We start from the raw sequence: 19,464 nt of genomic DNA, 5'->3' as shown, positions 1-19,464 counted from the left end.
CAAACATCTGAATGAAGATAAAGTGTGATATTTATGGCTTTAACCGTGGCATGGTTGTTGGTGTCAGATGGGCTGGTTTGAGTGTTTCAGAAACTGCTGATCTCCTGGGATTTTCACACACAGCAGTCTCTAGAGTTTACACAGAATGGTGCGAAAAACAAAAAACATCCTGTGTGCAGAGAGTCTGCAGGCTGAAACACCTTGTTGTTGTCATTTATAGCGCTATGAGCTATGGGTGATTGGCATTCATCAAGAAATGCCAGTGAGTACAAAGAAAGTCAGCATTTTACAAAACGTCTGTAAATCCAGCGAAGATTTTTAGTTGTTTCATTAACATGCAACTTTAATAACAGATCAAAAAATGAGGCTCACTGTCTTTAAAGATTCCTTGGTGGTCACACGTACACATTCAAGGGACATATAAGTGTATATAGGGACGAGTGTCCCATCCACTACACCTCCGTTATTTTCGTTTCATGCAAACTATCCCACATGGCCACACTGAATTCCTGAATTAGTAACTATTCATTACTTTCCTATCATTACATGGTCTTTATACAGTGGAAAGCTTCACTTGGATATTATAGATTTAAAGCTAAAACTAATGAAATAAAAAAGACCCTGATGATAGGAGGAAAATAGAGAATGAGACTGAAATAAAAAATGACAGTTGTAATTAACTGATTTCCTTCTCTAGAAAGAAAACCAGAGGGTCTCATATATATTTTTATTTTACTAAGCAGAAAGTTCTGACTTTGATTAGTGTAAAACCTGTGGTTATTAAATGATATAAAACACAGAGGGGATTCAATGCTTCCTCTGCTTTTCACGTTACACTCTATAGACTTTAATTTCTTTTTTTGTTTTCTTGAATTGATTTATTGAAATAACTCTTTCTTTAAAAAAAATCCAGTCCTGAACATTTATAGGTTTTCTATTCGTAGCTCTGCTGCCATCTGCTGGTGAAGAGGGTGTATGTTAGCTGCTGTAATGGTGGAGGTTTCTACTTTTTCATGGAATGTGCTTTATAAATAAAAGATTGTTTACAAAGTAATCGATGCGATATACAGGATGAGCTTATGGTAACAATTCCCAGACTGTTATTAAAACCAATATTTTTTAACAGTGAGTTTTTTTCCTCCTTGGTAAAGATTTCATCAGATTTGTTTGACCATGTCAGCTGATATAAATCTGAATAATCAGCTTTTTAACCAGTAGATAAGCAGGTCTTCAGGATTGTATCTGACCTTCATTTAGAACAATTTCTTTAAAAATCAAAGCTAAAGTTCACCCTATTTGTGGGAATCATTTTTTTATTAATGGCACATTTGGGATCTCTGCTTCTACAACGTATAATAATAATAATAATAATAATAATAATAATAATAATAATAATGCAGTCTCTGCTTAAAAAACAATAGAAACCATCACAGAAATTCTAATGGTTTCCACTATAAATACCATTACAAACCATCAGCTAACCAATAAAACCATTATCATTACCGGTCCTTAATGGTATCCACTAGACATAAAATGCCACCAATAGAAGGCAACAAATTACCAGTAGAGACCCACAGGGACCATTACAGCTTCCATTAAAACCAGTAAATTCCCATTACAACCATTAAATCCAATACAAATTCTATCAGAGTTTCTGTTGTTGTTGTTGGTGGTGGTGGTGGTGGTGGTGGTGAAAACAACAACAACAACAACAACAACAATAATAATAATAATAATAATAATAATAATAATGATGATGATGATGATGATGATGTTAAAACTGAAACTTCTAATATCCTCCAGTTAAACCAGTGATTAAACATCATAAATCATGGAATTGTTTCAAAGCAGAAATAAACATTAAATCTGATTTATACTCAGTGAAGTTGCAGTGGATTTTGTTTATAAGCCTTTTATTTATTTATTTATTTATTTATTTATTTGTAGAAAGATTCTTCAGTCAGCTGTGTTTGTAGATGAAGCTTTAACTCTGTATAAATCAACATTCCAGGTTCAGGACTACTTTATCAGTGTAGTCATGTGGCTCTGATGGCGGATGGATACCATAAAACTCTCAGAATAAAAACCTAAAGTTACCGAAACTACTTACAGCATTGCACCAGAGTTGGAAAGTTACAGATTAAAGTCCATAAGAAGAGATTTGGTAAGATTTTCTCAACTTTCTCTCAAGTCTGTCTCATCTGAACACTTTCACTGTTTCTGTGTAAAGGCTGTAGATTTGAATTTGCATTATTTTATCCTGTATTTTTAACATTTATTGACAGAATTTTGACAGTGTCCTTAAACTTCCGTTATTTCTAGTAAAGACGTTTTTCCTCAGTATAGGGAAGTGTGTCGAAATGTTTGTCCAGGGTAATCACACAGATTACAGATTAGGAAGAAATGCTCCTTTTAACACACACACAACTTCACTACAGACCTTAATATCCTGTTTGTGTACTAAACATTTAGGGTGTAAACACAAATAAATCACCAAATACTCAGTTGTATCCGCAGGGTCTCATCTTAATGTAATTTCACTATCTGTTCTTGTGTATCATATTTTTTAAGAGAGAAAAAACAGGCGTGTTGTGTCCATTCTTAACCCTTTCATGCACACATTATATTATTATATAACATCCATATTAGTGTATGGTTTTATTACAAAAAAAATTGCTTGCTAATTATTTTCCATATTGTTATACACTTTCTATCAAAAAGACATCAGAGGAATAAAATCAGAAAGGTAAAACATTACTTCTGAAAAATACACTGATCAGCCATAACATTAAAACGACCTGCCTAATATTGTGTAGATCCTCTTTGTGCCACCAAAACAGCTCTGAGCCGTCGAGGCCTGGACTCCACAAGACCTCTGAAGGTGTGTGTGGTTTCTGGCACCAAGACATTAGCAGAATCCTTTAAGTCCTGTAAGTTGTGAGGTGGAGCCTCCATGGATCAGGCTTGTTTGTCCAACACGTCCCACAGCTGCTCGATCAGACTGAGATCGGGGGAATTTGGAGGCCAAGTCAACACCATGAACTCTTTGTCATGTTCCTCAAACCGTTCCTGAACATTTTTTTCCGTCTCGGTGCAAGCTCGGTTGCAGAGGATAGTGAGACAGCTGAGAAGAGCATCCACATGATGTAAAAGAAAACGTGATTCATCAGACCAGCCCACCTTCTTCCATTGCTCCATGGTCCAGTTCTGATGCTCACCTGTCCATTGTAGGAGCTTTCGGTGGTGGACAGGGTCAGCATGGGCACACTGTGATGCACTGTGTGTTCTGACACCTTTCTATCAGAGCCAGCTTTAACTTTTCAGCAGTTTGTGCTACAGTAGCTCTTCTGTGGGATCAGACCAGATGGACTAGCCTTCACTCCCCACGCTCATCAGTGAGCCTTGGCGTCCATGACCCTGTCGCCGGTTCACCGGTGGTCCTTCCTTGGACCACTTTTGGTAGGTACTAACCACTGCATGCCAGGAACTGCATCCCACCCCTTGACAGGTGTAATGAGATAATCACTGTTATTCACTTCACCTGTCAGTGGTTTTAATGTTATGGCTGATTGGTGTATTACAGAACAGTATTTGTATTTTTTAACAAATACAGCAATTGTGCAGTTACACATGATGTATTTAAAAAGAACAGAAATGCCTGAGACATGCTGCTGTGTGCTGAGTTCTTCTAATTAATTATTTTATTATCATTAAGAATGTGTGTGTGTGTTATTTATATGTTTACAGTGTCTCCATCATAAAGTAACTATAATCTTCAGAAACACATGATCGCTTGGTGTAATTTTTATTAACTAGTATATTAAATGGATTGTATATAAGATTTTTTTCTGTTTTTGTTGTATAACAGAGCAGTCATGTTCTTCCGCTGTCTCCTGCTGGTTCTCGTCTGCCTTCAGGATTTCACAGTAGCTGAGAGTAAGATAAAGTTTATAATATTTTCAGGTTCATGATGGTTTTCAGTCCTCCAGCTCATATCTAGCAGTGAGTCAAGCCACATATTAATATTTAATTATATAAATTATTGTGTTGTGCCCCAAACTGTGTGTGAGTGTGTGTATATACAGGGTTTTACGGTAATCACCTGGTGCTTTTTTTGTTCATTTTGCATAAGACTGCTCCATTAATACAATTCATTTTTAGTGTAAATATAATATACAAAACCAAGAACATTTCAGTTTCATTATTAACAAGAACTATACAACAGATGACAGTAATTGTAAGAGCTCTAATCTATTGTTCTTTAACATCAGTTTACTTCACTGTGACAATTCTGAAAATTATTATAAAGAATAGTCTTAAAGTTTTAGGCTGATCGGCTCTTACCATTACTGCATCAAATATTTTATCTAGTTATTATAAATTATAATTAAAATAACTAAAACATACATGCAGCAGCTTTTTCCCCCAATCTGAGGTGGTTACTGTAAAACCCTGTGTATATGCGCACTCCAGCATTTAATCAGAGTATTAAGCTGATGGGACTGACTGATATATTAATATTAATGTTTTCACACAGATGCAAATGGACCAGATAAATGCTGTTTCAGTTTCCAGACACATAAAATCCCTGAAAGAGTCATTACAGAGTATCAAGAAACAGATGCTCAGTGTACAAAAGCTGGAGTCATGTAAGTTTCCACTCCAATTCTTCTTCATTAAATTTTAAATGAGAAGAAAATGTTTCTTTTAATCATGTTAACATGAACATTATTGTTATTGCTTATTAATCTCCTGGAGGTTTGGGAGATTTAAAACTGTGATTGTTTCATTATTTAACTTTAATATATTATTTAACACTGATTCAGACTTTCTCTTTCTCTACAGTTTTACTCTGAAGAGCGGTCGTCATGTGTGTGCAGACCCCAGGGTTGAGTGGGTACAAATTACCATGATAGGATTTGAAAGATCAATTATCAGTGGTAAAACCCTTTCTTCAACCTAATTATTGGATGAAGCAGTATTTATTATTATTTTTATTATTGTCATCACTAATGGTCTAGGCGGGAATAAAACCCCAAACCTGGAGTTGCAAGGTAACCATTCTAACCACTAAGCCACTGTGCCTCCCAGTTACCCCTGATTTATACAAATAAAAACTGTTATGTATACTCCTCAGTCAAATATCATTTGAATATCATTTATTGAATACTACAACACTGATGCTGAGTGGTAGGTAATATAAAATTTGCCCAAATGCACTTGCTCTAAGAGTTATACGAGATACAGGAAAGTAATATGATGAAGCAGCGTCATTGTCACCCTGAAGTCGATTGTAATTTGTACTTTTTATTTGTTTATTGTTACATTAAATGTTGTGGGACGTCCATGAAACAAGTAATTTCCTGTTCCACTTACGTTATAGCAGCTATAAACAGTCATTCCCTCACCAGCCTCTCTTTTTTCTCTCTTGAAGTTAATAAGACAAAAAATATGAAGTCTATTCACTGTGACAATTCTGAAAATTATGCAAGGATTATGAAATAGTCTTCAGTTTTTATAGCTGATAAGATGAGAGCTCAATGGGAGTTCGTATTACTGAACATTAGAGTAGAGTTCTTAGCATTACTACATCAAATATTTTATCTAGTTATTATAAATTATAACTATAATAACTAAAACTGACATGCAGCAGCTTTTTCTCCCCAATCTGAGGTGGTTACTGTAAATCCCTGTGTATATGCGCACTCCAGCATTTAATCAGAGTATTAAGCTGATGGGACTGATTGATATATTAATATTAATGTTTTCACACAGATGCAAATGGACCTCAATGCTGTTCCAGTTTCCGGACACATCCAATCCCTGTAAGAGTCATTGAAACGTATAAAGAAACTCACATGGACTGTACAAAAGCTGGAATCATGTAAGAAAACAGTTGGATTTAATCATGATTAAATGTATATTACTGTTAGCACATATTAATCTCCTGGAGGTTTGGGAGATTTAAAACTGTGATTATTTCATTATTGCAGTTTAACACTGATTCAGACTTTCTCTTTCTCTGCAGTTGTACTGTAAAGAGCGGTCATCGCGTGTGTACAGACCCCGGGGTTGAGTGGGTGCAACAGGCCTTGAAAAGATTTGACCAGCGTCTGTTTGCAAGTTCGATTATCAGTGGTAAAATCCTTTCATCAAACTAATTATTGGATGAAGCAGTAACAGGAATAAAGCTTTTCTTATAAATCATCTTTAAACATGAAGAATTGCTTTAATGCTGTATTCCTGATTTTTGTGCAAGTTAAAGTTCAGTTTAATATTCATTATTTCCATGTTTTTTTTTTGTTTAATTAAAACTGCATATTAATATAAATTAATTTTTGTTGCATTCAGTAAGATTGAAATGAATCACCCAAAACTATGTGTAAATAATCTCATAATTATTTAAACACTTTCCATGATTTATACTAATAAAAACTGTTATGTATACTCCTCAACCCAATATCATTTGATCACTTTTTATTGAATACTACAACACGGACAATTGTTTGCAAGAAAACACTGATGCTAACTGGTAGGTAATATACAAATATACGCCAAATGCACTTGTCTTTAGAGTTACAGGAGTTATAGGAAAGTAATGTGATGGAGCAGCGTTATTGTTGATAGTAAATTGTACTTTTTATTTGTTTATTGTTACATTAAATGTCGTGGGATGTCCATGAAACAAGTAATTTCCTGTTCCACTTATGGTACAGAATTATAAATTATAATAAATAATATGTTATAGTAAATTATAACTAAAATAACTAAAACTGACATGCAGCAGTTTTTCCCCCAATCTGAGGTGGTTACTGTAAAACCCTGTGTATATGTGCACTCCAGCATTTAATCAGAGTATTAAGCTGATGTGACTGATTGATATATTAATATTAATGTTTTCACACAGATAAAAATGGACCTCAGTGCTGTTCCAGTTTCCGGACACATCCAATCCCTGTAAGCGTCATTGAAACGTATAAAGAAACACAGATGAACTGTCCGAAAGCCAGAGTCATGTAAGAAATCAGTTGGATTTAATCATGGTAAAATGTATATTACTGTTATCACTTATTAATCTCCCGGAGGTTTGGGAGATTTAAAACTGTGATTATTTCATTATTGCAGTTTAACACTGATTCAGACTTTCTCTTTCTCTGCAGTTTTACTCTAAAGTACGGTCATCTCGTGTGTACAGACCCCGGGGTTGAGTGGGTGCAACAGGCCATGAAAAGATTTGACCGGCGTCTGTTTGCAAGTTCGATTATCAGTGGTAAAATCCTTTCATCAAACTAAGTATTGGATGAAGCAGTAACAGGAATAAAGCTTTTCTTCTAAATCATCTTTAAACATGAAGAATTGCTTTAATGCTGTATTCCTGATTTTTGAGCAAGTTAAAGTTCAGTTTAATTAGGAGTTGAGCACCGCAGATGTGTAAGTACCTATTGTAATCATTAGTGTTATTATTATTGTGCTTCCTATGCAGTCTATGGCAGTCCATAGAACCGTACATAGAAAAATTATGAAATTTGGCGCACAGATACGGGACAGTCTGAAATGTTACCGTAGCAAATTTGGAGTTGCTATCTCAAACCCTCTAGCACCACCAACAGCTCAAATTTGCACTCATGTTGATGCTAATAACTTTTGAATTGTAATGGCTAGAAACAAAATTCTTTATTTCTCTCCTTCTTTGGTTCGTGCCGATTTGAATGCATCGTTGACATCATTTTCCATCATGAAAGTTTCAACTTTTTCAAAGTCCTCCTAGACGGTTTGTCCGATTCTCATGAAAATCGAATCAGATCATCTTCAGTTCAATTTTATTTGTATAGTACTTTTAACAGTGGACATTATCACAAAGCAGCTTTACAGAAATAAATAGATTCAAAATAAATTGTAAATTCATAAATGTATGAATTTATCCCTAATGAGCAAGCCAGAGGCGGTTAATAGCAAGGAAAAACTCCCTGAGATGATATGAGGAAGAAACCTTGAGAGGAACCAGACTCAAAAGGGAACCCATCCTCATCTGGGTGACACCAGATAGTGCAATTATAAATCATTCTCTTCTGTTATTGTGTACTATATGGACAAATAGTGCAATTGTGTAACCAGGAAATTCATCACAGTTTTCACATGAAGTCCGGTTTGTTGAACCTATCCACTGTCCACTGATGGAGTCCTGAGTACAAAGCTGCTTGCACCACAGCACCAAAGCCACTACAGCAATCGCAGTCCCAAGCCATCACAGTACATCTCCCCATATGAGATCCCTAAGCCATCTCCACAGCCCCCAGGTGGCACCATCCCCAGCAATCCAAATGATCTTCAGGTCGTCCATGTGGGGCCACCCCCAGCAGCAGCGAGCGAACTCAACCGTTGAGAACTCCAACCAGAAGTAGGGCATCAGGATGGATCAGGCAGGTCCGGAGAGCAGAAGGGATCAGGATCACTGGTATCTAAGGAGTAGCATGTGTGAGAGAGACAGAGAGAGAGACAGAGAGAGAGAGAGAGCAAGAAAGAGGGAGAGATTGTTAGGTAAGCTTTTGTCACATCCCAGTTCATCACAACACTCTATGCCTGTGAACCCTCCAGATCTGCTCCTTTACCTAAGAAAAAATATTCAGAAATGGCTTAACCATACAAATATGTTTTCAGCCTAGAACATTGAGACTGTGTCTGAGCCCCAAACACTAACTGGAAGGCTGTTCCATAACTGTGGGGCTTTGTAAGAGAAAGCTCTACCTCCTGCTGTAGCCTTCACTATTTGAGGTACCAACAAATAGCCTGCACCTTTTGATCTAAGTAGGCGCAGTGGATCATAAAAGACCAAAAGTTCGCTCAGGTACTGTGGTGCGAGACCATTCAGTGCTTTATAGGTCAAAAGTAGTATTTTATAATCAATATGAAGTTTGATTAGGAGCCAATGCAGTGTGGATAAGATAGGGGTGATGTGGTCATATCTTCTGGTTCTAGTAAGGACTCTTGCTGCTGCATTCTGGACTAACTGGAGCTTGTTTATGCATCTACTGGAACATCCAGACAGTAAGGCATCACAATAATCCAACCTAGAGGTAATAAATGCATGAACTAATGTTTCTGCATCATGAACTGACATTATATTTCTTATCTTAGCAATATTTCTGAGATGAAAGAAAGCGATCCTAGTGATATTATCTACATGAGCTTCAAAAGAAAGACTAGAGTCGATAATCACACCAAGGTCTTTTACTGCTGCACATGATGAAACAGAAAGGTCATCCAGAGTTATTATGTAATCAGAAAGGTTACTTCTAGCTGCATGTGGTCCTAGTACAAGTAATTCTGTATTGTCAGAATTAAGTAAGAGAAAGTTAATAAATATCCAGTTTCTAATGTCTTTTACACATTCCTCAACTTTATTAAGCTGGTGTCTATCATCTGGATTTGCTGAAACATACAACTGAGTGTCATCAGCGTAACAGTGGAAGCTAATACCATGTTTAGGAATAATTTTGCCCAGAGGTAGCATATATAAAGAAAAGAGCAGTGGGCCTAAAACAGAGCCTTGTGGAACACCAAACTTTACCTTAGTATGTGAAGAGAACTCACCATTTACATTTACAAACTGATAATAATCAGTCAAATAAGACGAGCCAGGAAAGGGCTGTTCCCTTAATGCCTACAACATTTTCTAGTCTATCGAGGAGAATAGCATGATCAGTGGTATCAAAAGCTGCACTAAGGTCAATCAGCACCAGCAAGGAGACACAACCCTGATCAGAGGCCAGTAGTAGGTCATTTACAACTTTAACCAGCGCTGTCTCTGTGCTATGATGAGGCCTAAATCCTGACTGATACATTTCATGAATGTTATTCCTACGTAAGTATGAACATAGCTGCTGTGCTACAACCTTTACTAGGATCTTGGAGATAAAGGGGAGGTTTGATATTGGTCTACAATTAGACAGCTGACAGGGTCAAGGTCAGGTTTTTTAATCAAGGGCTTGATAACTGCTAATTTAAAAGATTTAGGTACATAGCCAATGCTAAGGGAAGAATTGATTATCTTTAAAAGAGGGTTGATTGTTTCTGGAATTATCTGTTTGAGGAAACAAGTAGGTAAAGGATCTAGCATACAGGTTGATGATTTTGATGATGAAATTAGTGAAATTAGTTTGGTCTCTCGAAAGGGAGTAAAACATTCTAATTCTTGATCTGATATTTTTATATTATTATCTACAGGATTAATTATAAAACTGTCTGGTTTTAAATTAATAGTCTGAATTTTTTGCCTGATAGTTTCAATTTTACTACTGAAAAAAATCATGAAGTCATCACTGCTATATAATGATTGTGTGCATGTTTCTATTTGGTCTTATTCCTAGTTAATTTTGCTACAGTATTAAATAAGAATCTAGGATTATTTTTGTTATCTTCAATTAGGGTGGAGAGATACACTGATCTAGCAGCACTAAGAGTTTTTTTTATAGCTCAGAAGGCTCTCCTTCCATGCTATTTGAAATACTACCAAGTTAGTTTGACGCCATTTACGTTCTAGTTTTCGAGTGGTCTGTTTTAAAGTTCGTGTGTGATCGCTATACCAGGGTGCTAGCTTTTTCTCCCTAATTATTTTTCTTTTAAGTGGAGCTACCTTATCTAGTGAGTTGCAGAACGTTGATTCTAAACATTCAGTTGCCTGGTCAAGTTCTTCGGGATCAGACGGTGATCCAATCATGGTTGATAAATCTGGGAGATTACTGATAAAACTCTGTGCAGTTGTTGACGTGAACGTACGTTTGACACGGTGACGTGGCAAGGTGCATATACTATGATTAATACACATTTTAAATGAGATGAGGTAATGATCTGAGATAGCTTCAGGCTGTGGACATGAGACTATATTTTCTATATTTAATCCGAATGTTAGTATTAAATCAAGAGTGTGACCACCACTATGGGTGGGTCCTATTACATTCTGATTAACCCCTACTGAATCTAGAATGGACACAACTGCTGTTCTTAGAGGGTCATCTGGATTATCAAAATAAATATTAAAGTCTCCAACAATTAATGATTTGTCTAAGGAAACAACCAGGTTAGAGATGAAATCTGCAAATTCACATAGGAATCCCGAATATGGCCCTGGGTGTCTGTAAATAATTAGCAGAATCATTTGGGTAGACTTATTTTTTGTGGCTATGTACACTATATGGTCAAAAGTTTGTGGACACCTGACCATCACACCCATGTGTGGGCCTTCCCCAAACTGTTGCCCCAAAGTTTGAAGCACACAATTGTATGGCGTGTCTTTGTATGCTGTAGCTTTACAGTTTCCTGTCACTGGAACTAAGGGGTCTAGTCCAAATCCGTTTCAGCATGACAGTCCCTCTGTGCACAAAGTGAGGACCATGAAGACATGGTTAAAAGATGCTATAGTGTATATATGTATACACAGTGTGCAGATCATTTACCTTAGCATTTGCTTTGTGATTATGCCACTGAGTCATCACCCATTTGCCCCGCTGTGAGGGCTCCAATGCCAGAGTAGGGGGATTGCTATCTCTGCCTAAGGCATCCAGACTTTCTCATACAGAAACTACACTGCTCTCAATCTCACTAACCCTCTGTAGAGTCTGGATGTGCACCTCTAATCCCTCAGTCTTCTCCATCAGAGAGCTAACTAACATACACTTAGCACAGATAAAGCTATTACTAACGATGGAGGAAGAATGACTAAACGTCCTGCACTCAACACACTGAACAAACGTGACCATGCTGACAAAAAAAAAATTATGGAAGTGAAGTTGATTTGTCAGACCATTCTTGAATAAAGCATGAACAAATTCGACAATTAACATACTGAAATAGACATGAGGCTTTATCTCCGTAACGCTTTAACATATTCAGACAAAAATATAGTATATGTCACAGCCATCATGATTGGAGGATACCTGCACAGTTTCAGAACAGCACCACCTAGTGCTCACAAGATTTGAAAAAAGCATATTTTTGCTTTTTGGACTGTTCATCTGATTTTCACCAAATTTGATTTTCACACAAATTTGATTATCTTCAGTCCATGCCAGCAGTAAGTTCTGGATTTTGTGTTGATAGACGAAACCGAACTGTCGGTCCGACTGACTTATAAAATTGGTAGCTTATATGTCCATGTCCATCATTGTCTATGAGGACAATTGTGTATCTTAAAACATGGCCGCCATCTACCAATCACATTTCAGCAGTTTTTAGACAACATAACCAAAGACTGATCTGAACAAAACACTGTGGACATATTTGCCTTTTGGGCTGAGAGGTTTGTGCAAAATTTGAAAAAGAAAAAGAAAATCGGTCAGCAGGTGGCGATGTCACATTTTACATGTGTGTTAATCGTTTTATATGATGCAGTTGTTTGGAGAAACACAAGGATACGAGTCTGTATCTGTGCAACTCTATGATGTATTGTGATAAAAGTTTATATGAGCCATTGTAACCATGCCCAGACAATGCAAGACAATGCAATATCAATTTGGTGACAGCACATATATTGGTCAAAAGTTATATGAAATTATAATTTCGAGTATTCAACTATTTCTCATTATGGCTTGTAAATTATTTTGCATAAAAACATCACTACTATCACTATAATCACATGACTACAATAATCATTACTGTTATAACTCAAATTGTCTTTGGTACATATGCCCTGAAGGTACCTGAGAAACCTGCGGCAAGCGTCACAGCAAATTTTGCCTCTGTTGTGCTTGGCCCCGTAATTGTTGCTTGCAGCTATATTATTCATTATTTCCCTATTTTTTCTATTTAATTAATATCGCATATTAATGTGAATTAATTTTTGTTTGTTGCATTCATTAAGATTGAAATGAGTCACTCAAAACTATATGCAAATAATCTCATAATTATTTAAACATTTCCCATGCTTTCCATCCATCCATTTCCCGTCCTGCTTATCCTACACGGGGTCGCGGGGATCCTGGAGTTTATCCCAGAGGACTCGGGGCACAAGGCGGGAGAAACCCTGGATGGGGTGCCAACCCATCACAGGGCAGAATCGCACACACAGTCACACACTACAGACAATTTGGAAATGCCAGTCTGCCTACAACGCATGTCTTTGGACTGGGGAGAAAGTTGGTTCACTGTGACAATTCTGAAAATTATGAAATAGTCTTCAGTTTCTATAGCTGATAAGATCAGAGCTCAATGAAAGTTCATATTAAAGAACATTAGAGTAGAGCTCTTACTATTACTACATTAAATATTTTATCTACTTATGGTAAATTATAACTAAAACTGACATGCAGCAGTCCCCCCCCCCCCCCCCCATCTGAGGTGGTTACTGTAAAACCCTGTGTATATGCGCATTCCAGCATTTAATCAGAGTATTAAGCTGATGGTACTGATTGATAAATTAATATTAATGTTTTCACACAGATGCAAATGGACCTCAGTGCTGTTCCAGTTTCCGGACACATCCAATCCCTGTAAGCGTCATTGAAACGTATGAAGAAACACAGATGAACTGTCCAAAAGCTGGAGTCATGTAAGAAAACAGTTGGATTTAATCAAGATTACATGTACGATGGTGCTTGAAAGTTTGTGAACCCTTTAGAATTTTCAATATTTCTGCATCAATATGACCTAAAACATTATCAGATTTTCACACAAGTCCTAAAAGTAGATAAAGAGAACCCAATAAAACAAATGATGCAAAAATATTATACATGGTAATTTATTTATTGAGGAAAATAATCCAATATTACATATCTGTGAGTGGCAAAAGTATGTGAACCTTTGCTTTCAGTATCTGGTGTGACCCCCTTGTGCAGCAATAACTGTAACTAAACATTTCCAGTAACTGTTGATGAGTCCTGCACATCAGCTTGGAGGAATTTCAGTACAGAACAGCTTCTACTCTGGGATGTTGGTGAGTTTCCTCACATGAACTGCTCGCTTCAGTTCCTTCCACAATATATCTATTGGATTAAGGTCAGGACTTTGACTTGGTCATTCCAAAACATTAACTTTATTCTTCTTTAACCATTTTTTGGTAGAACGACTTGTGCGCTTAGGGTCATTGTCTTGCTGCATGACACAATTTCTGTTGAGATCCACTTCTCTGAGAGTCCTGACATTTTCCTTTAGAATTCGGTATAATTCAGAATTCATTGTTCCATCAATGATGGCAAGCTGCCCTGGTCCAGATGCAGCAAAACAGCCCAAACCATGATACTACCACCAGCATGTTTCACAGATGGGATAAGGTTCTTATGGTGGAATGCAGTGTTTTCCTTTCTCCAAACATAAAGCTTCTCATTTAAACCAAAAATTCCACAAAACATTCTTCCAATAGCCTTCTGGCTTGTCCACATAATCTTTAGCAAACTGAAGACAGGCAGCAATGTTCTTTTTGCAGAGCAGTGGCTTCCTCCTTGCAGCCCTGCCATGCACATCATTGTTGTTCAATGTTCTCCTGATGGTGGACTCATGAATATTAACATTAGCCAATGTGAGAGAGGCCTTTAGCTGCTTAGAAGTTACCGTACATTCCTTTGTGTCCTCATGGACTATTGTACACTTCTACAAACGTGTGTTGTGAAGATCAGACTTTGATAGATCCCTGTTCTTTTAATGAAACAGGGCGCTCACTCACACCTGATCGTCATCCCATTGATTGAAAACACCTTCAGATTGAATGCTAATCCCATAGGTTCACATACTTTTGCCACTCATATATGTATTATTTTATCATTTTCCTCAATAAATAAATGACCAAGTGTAGTATTTTTTGTCTCATTTGTTTAATTGGGTTCTCTTTGTCTACTTTAAGGCCTTTGCGAAAATCTGATGATGTTTTAGGTCATATTTATGGAGAAATATAGAAAATTCTAAAGGGTTCACAAAATTTCAAGCACCACTGTATATTACTGTTATCACTTATTAATCTCCCGGGGGTTTGGGAGATTTAAAACTGTGATTATTTCACACTGATTCAGATTTTCTCTTTCTCTGCAGTTTTACTCTAAAGTACGGTCATCATGTGTGTACAGACCCCGGGGTTGAGTGGGTGCAACAGGCCTTGAAAAGATTTGACCAGCGTCTGTTTGCAAGTTCGATTATCAGTGGTAAAATCCTTTCTTCAAACTAATTATTGGATGAAGCAGTAACAGGAATAAAGCTTTTTCTTATAAATCATCTTGCATTTTTCTGCACGTTGAAGTTTCAGTTTAATATTCATTATTTCCATGTTTTTTTGTTTAGTTAAAACTGCATATTAATATGAATTAATGTTTGTTGCATTCAGTAAGATTGAAATTAGTCACCCGAAACTGTACGTAAATATTCTCATAATTATTGAAACTCTTTCCCTGATTTATACAAATAAAAACTGTTATGTATACTCCTCAACCCAATATCATCTGATCACTTTTTATTGAATACTACAACACTGATGATTGTTTGCAAGAAAACACTGATGCTAAGTGGCAAATAATATACAAATATGTGCCAAGTGCACTTGTCCTAAAAGTTATAGGAGTTATAGGAAAATAATGTGATGGAGCAGCGTTATTGTTGATAGTAAATTGTACTTTTATTTGTTTATTGTTACATTAAATGTCGTGGGACGTCCATGAAACAAGTAATTTTTTGTTCCACTTACATTATAGAATTCTAAATTACAATAAATAATAATAAATATGTTATAATAAATTATAACGAAAATAACTAAAACTGACATGCAGCAGCTTTTTCCCCCAATCTGAGGTGGTTACTGTAAAACCCTGTGTATATGTGCACTCCAGCATTTAATCAGTGTATTAAGCTGATGTGACTGATTCATATATTAATATTAATGTTTTCACACAGACGCAAATGGACCTCAGTGCTGTTCCAGTTTCCGGACACATCCAATCCCTGTAAGCGTCATTGAAACGTATGAAGAAACACAGTTGAACTGTTCAAAAGCTGGAGTCATGTAAGAAAACAGTTGGATTTAATCAAGATTACATGTACAGTGGTGCTTGAAAGTTTGTGAACCCTTTAGCATTTTCTATATTTCTGCATCAATATGACCTAAAACATCATCAGATTTTCACACAAGTCCTAAAAGTAGATAAAGAGAACCCAATTAAACAAATGGTGCAAAAATATTATACATGGTAATTTATTTATTGAGGAAAATGATCCAATATTACATATCTGTGAGTGGCAAAAGTTGTCTTGCTGCATGACACAATTTCCGTTGAGATCCACTTCTCTGAGAGTCCTGACATTTTCCTTTAGAATTCGGTATAATTCAGAATTCATTGTTCCATCAATGATGGCAAGCTGCCCTGGTCCAGATGCAGCAAAACAGCCCAAACCATGATACTACCACCAGCATGTTTCACAGATGGGATAAGGTTCTTATGGTGGAATGCAGTGTTTTCCTTTCTCCAAACATAAAGCTTCTGATTTAAACCAAAAATCCCACAAAACATTCTTCCAATAGCCTTCTGGTTTGTCCACATAATCTTTAGCAAACTGAAGACAGGCAGCAATGTTCTTTTTGCAGAGCAGTGGCTTTCTCCTTGCAGCCCTGCCATGCACATCATTGTTGTTCAGTGTTCTCCTGATGGTGGACTCATGAACATTAACATTAGCCAATGTGAGATAAGTTACCGTACATTCCTTTGTGTCCTCATGGACTATTGTACACTTCTACAAACGTGTGTTGTGAAGATCAGACTTTGATAGATCCCTGTTCTTTTAATGAAACAGGGCGCTCACTCACACCTGATCGTCATCCCATTGATTGAAAACACCTTCAGATTGAATGCTAATCCCATAGGTTCACATACTTTTGCCACTCATATATGTATTATTTTATCATTTTCCTCAATAAATAAATGACCAAGTGTAGTATTTTTTGTCTCATTTGTTTAATTGGGTTCTCTTTGTCTACTTTAAGGCCTTTGCGAAAATCTGATGATGTTTTAGGTCATATTTATGGAGAAATATAGAAAATTCTAAAGGGTTCACAAAATTTCAAGCACCACTGTATATTACTGTTATCACTTATTAATCTCCCGGGGGTTTGGGAGATTTAAAACTGTGATTATTTCACACTGATTCAGATTTTCTCTTTCTCTGCAGTTTTACTCTAAAGTACGGTCATCACGTGTGTACAGACCCCGGGGTTGAGTGGGTGCAACAGGCCTTGAAAAGATTTGACCAGCGTCTGTTTGCAAGTTCGATTATCAGTGGTAAAATCCTTTCTTCAAACTAATTATTGGATGAAGCAGTAACAGAATAAAGCTTTTTCTTATAAATCATCTTGCATTTTTCTGCACGTTGAAGTTTCAGTTTAATATTCATTATTTCCATGTTTTTTTGTTTAGTTAAAACTGCATATTAATATGAATTAATGTTTGTTGCATTCAGTAAGATTGAAATTAGTCACCCGAAACTGTACGTAAATATTCTCATAATTATTGAAACTCTTTCCCTGATTTATACAAATAAAAACTGTTATGTACTGATTGATATATTAATATTAATGTTTTCACACAGACGCAAATGGACCAGAGCATTGCTGTTTCAGATTCCAGACACAACGAATCCCTGTAAGAGTCATTACAGGGTATAAAGTAACACAGATGAACTGTACAAAAGCTGGAGTCATGTAAGAAAACAGTTCGTTTTAATCATGGTTAAATGTATATTACTGTTATCATTTATTAATCTTCTGGATGTTAGGGAGATTTAAGATTCAGACTTTCTCTTTCTCTGCAGTTTTACTCTAAAGAATGATCGTCTCATGTGTACAGACCCCAGGGTTGAGTGGGTGCGACAGGCCATGAAAAGAATTGACCAGCGTCTGTCGACTGTCCGTGGTAAAATCCTTTCTCCAACCTAATTATTGGATGAAGCAGTAACAGAATAAAGCTTTTTCTTATAAATCATCTTTAAACATAAATCATTGCTTGAATGTCTCTGGTGTTATTAATAGGACTACATGCTGTGTTCCTGATTTTTGTGCAAGTTAAAGTTTCAGTTTAATATTCATCATTTCCACATTTTATTTGTTTAATTAAAACTGCACTGTACTGATTGATACATTAATAGTAATGTTTTCACACAGATCAAAATGGACCAAGTCAGTTCAGTTTCCAGAAGATTCGAAATCCTATACGCATCATTGAAGCATATAAAGAAACGCGGATGGACTGTGCAATAGCTGGAATCATGTAAGAAAACAGTTGGTTTTTAATCATGGTTAAATGTGTATTACTCTTATCACGTATTAATCTCCTGGATGTTAGGGAGATTTAAAATTGTGATTATTTCATTATTGCAGTTTAACACTGATTCAGACTTTCTCTTTCTCTGCAGTTTTACTCTAATGAACTGTCGCTGCGCATGTCCAGACCCCTGGGACGAGTGGGTGCAACAGGCCATGAAAAGAATTTACCAGGGTACGTTTGCAATTCATAATTCAGCTGAGAGGTTAAATTGTTTCTTCAACCTAATCATTGGATGAAGCAGTAACAGAATAAAGCTTTGTTTTATAAATCATCTTTAAATATAAAGAATTGTTTGAATGTCTTTGGCATTATTAATCAAACTACATGCTGTGTTCCTGATTTTTGTGCAAGTTAAAGTTTCAGTTTAATATTCATCAGTTCCACATTTTATTTCTTTAAGTAAAACCGCATATTAATATGAATTAATGTTTGTTGCATTCAGACAGATTGAAACGAGTCACCTGAAAATTCAGTTGCTACCCTTAAATAACCTCGTAATTATTTAAACATTTTCCATGGTTTATACAAAAAAATTTTTAAAAAAAGCCGTGCGGCTGACTCATGTTTGCTTAACAACCCACGCACCACTTCTCAACTAAAATAATTAAAACTGACATGCAGCGGTTTTTTTCCCCCATCTGAGGTAGTTACTGTAAAACTGTGCACTCCAGCATTTAGTCAGAGTATTAAGGTGATGTAACTGATTGATACATTAATAGTAATGTTTTCACACAGATCAAAATGGACCAAGTCAGTTCAGTTTCCAGAAGATTCGAAATCCTATACGCATCATTGAAGCATATAAAGAAACGCGGATGGACTGTGCAATAGCTGGAATCATGTAAGAAAACAGTTGGTTTTTAATCATGGTTAAATGTGTATTACTCTTATCACGTATTAATCTCCTGGAGGTTTGGGAGATTTAAAATTGTGATTATTTCATTATTGCAGTTTAACACTGATTCAGACTTTCTCTTTCTCTGCAGTTTTACTCTAAAGTACTGTCGTTGCGTGTGTGCAGACCCCTGGGACGAGTGGGTGCAACAGGCCTTGAAAAGATTTGACCAGCATCTGTTTGCAAGTTCTATTATCAGTGATTTCATCAAACTAAGTATTGGATGAAGCAGTAACAGAACAAAGCTTTTTCTTATAAATCATTGTTAATCATAAAGAATTG

The 19,464-nt window shown here is 36.3% G+C and overlaps 1 protein-coding gene across 4 annotated transcripts; it reads left to right on the top strand.

Moving 5' to 3' along the window:
- The first annotated feature begins 1,992 nt into the window (after window positions 1-1,992).
- On the top strand, window positions 1,993-19,409 carry LOC128318220 (uncharacterized). 4 transcript variants are annotated; one of them, XM_053233764.1, is made up of 18 exons: window positions 1,993-2,164; window positions 3,869-3,936; window positions 4,538-4,649; window positions 4,846-4,940; window positions 5,776-5,884; window positions 6,029-6,138; window positions 6,908-7,016; window positions 7,161-7,270; window positions 13,435-13,543; window positions 15,016-15,125; window positions 15,868-15,976; window positions 17,137-17,246; window positions 17,554-17,665; window positions 17,776-17,876; window positions 18,125-18,230; window positions 18,357-18,458; window positions 19,023-19,128; window positions 19,309-19,376. In XM_053233764.1, exons 2-17 carry the CDS (start codon window positions 3,876-3,878, stop codon window positions 19,081-19,083), a joined length of 1,626 nt encoding a protein of 541 aa, XP_053089739.1. In that variant the 5' UTR covers window positions 1,993-2,164; window positions 3,869-3,875; the 3' UTR covers window positions 19,084-19,128; window positions 19,309-19,376. The 4 variants fall into 4 exon arrangements, with proteins under 4 accessions (XP_053089739.1, XP_053089738.1, XP_053089737.1 ...); XM_053233763.1 differs by having other exon boundaries at window positions 1,997-2,164; window positions 19,274-19,380; XM_053233762.1 differs by having other exon boundaries at window positions 2,001-2,164; window positions 18,376-18,458; window positions 19,309-19,380.
- Window positions 19,410-19,464: the final 55 nt, after the last annotated feature.

This window comes from Pangasianodon hypophthalmus, chromosome 4 (genome assembly GCF_027358585.1).
Source record: "Pangasianodon hypophthalmus isolate fPanHyp1 chromosome 4, fPanHyp1.pri, whole genome shotgun sequence".
NCBI classification, from domain to species: Eukaryota; Metazoa; Chordata; class Actinopteri; order Siluriformes; family Pangasiidae; genus Pangasianodon; species Pangasianodon hypophthalmus.
Note: the sequence above shows the minus strand (reverse complement) of the source record. Positions and strands in the feature narration are given on the sequence as shown.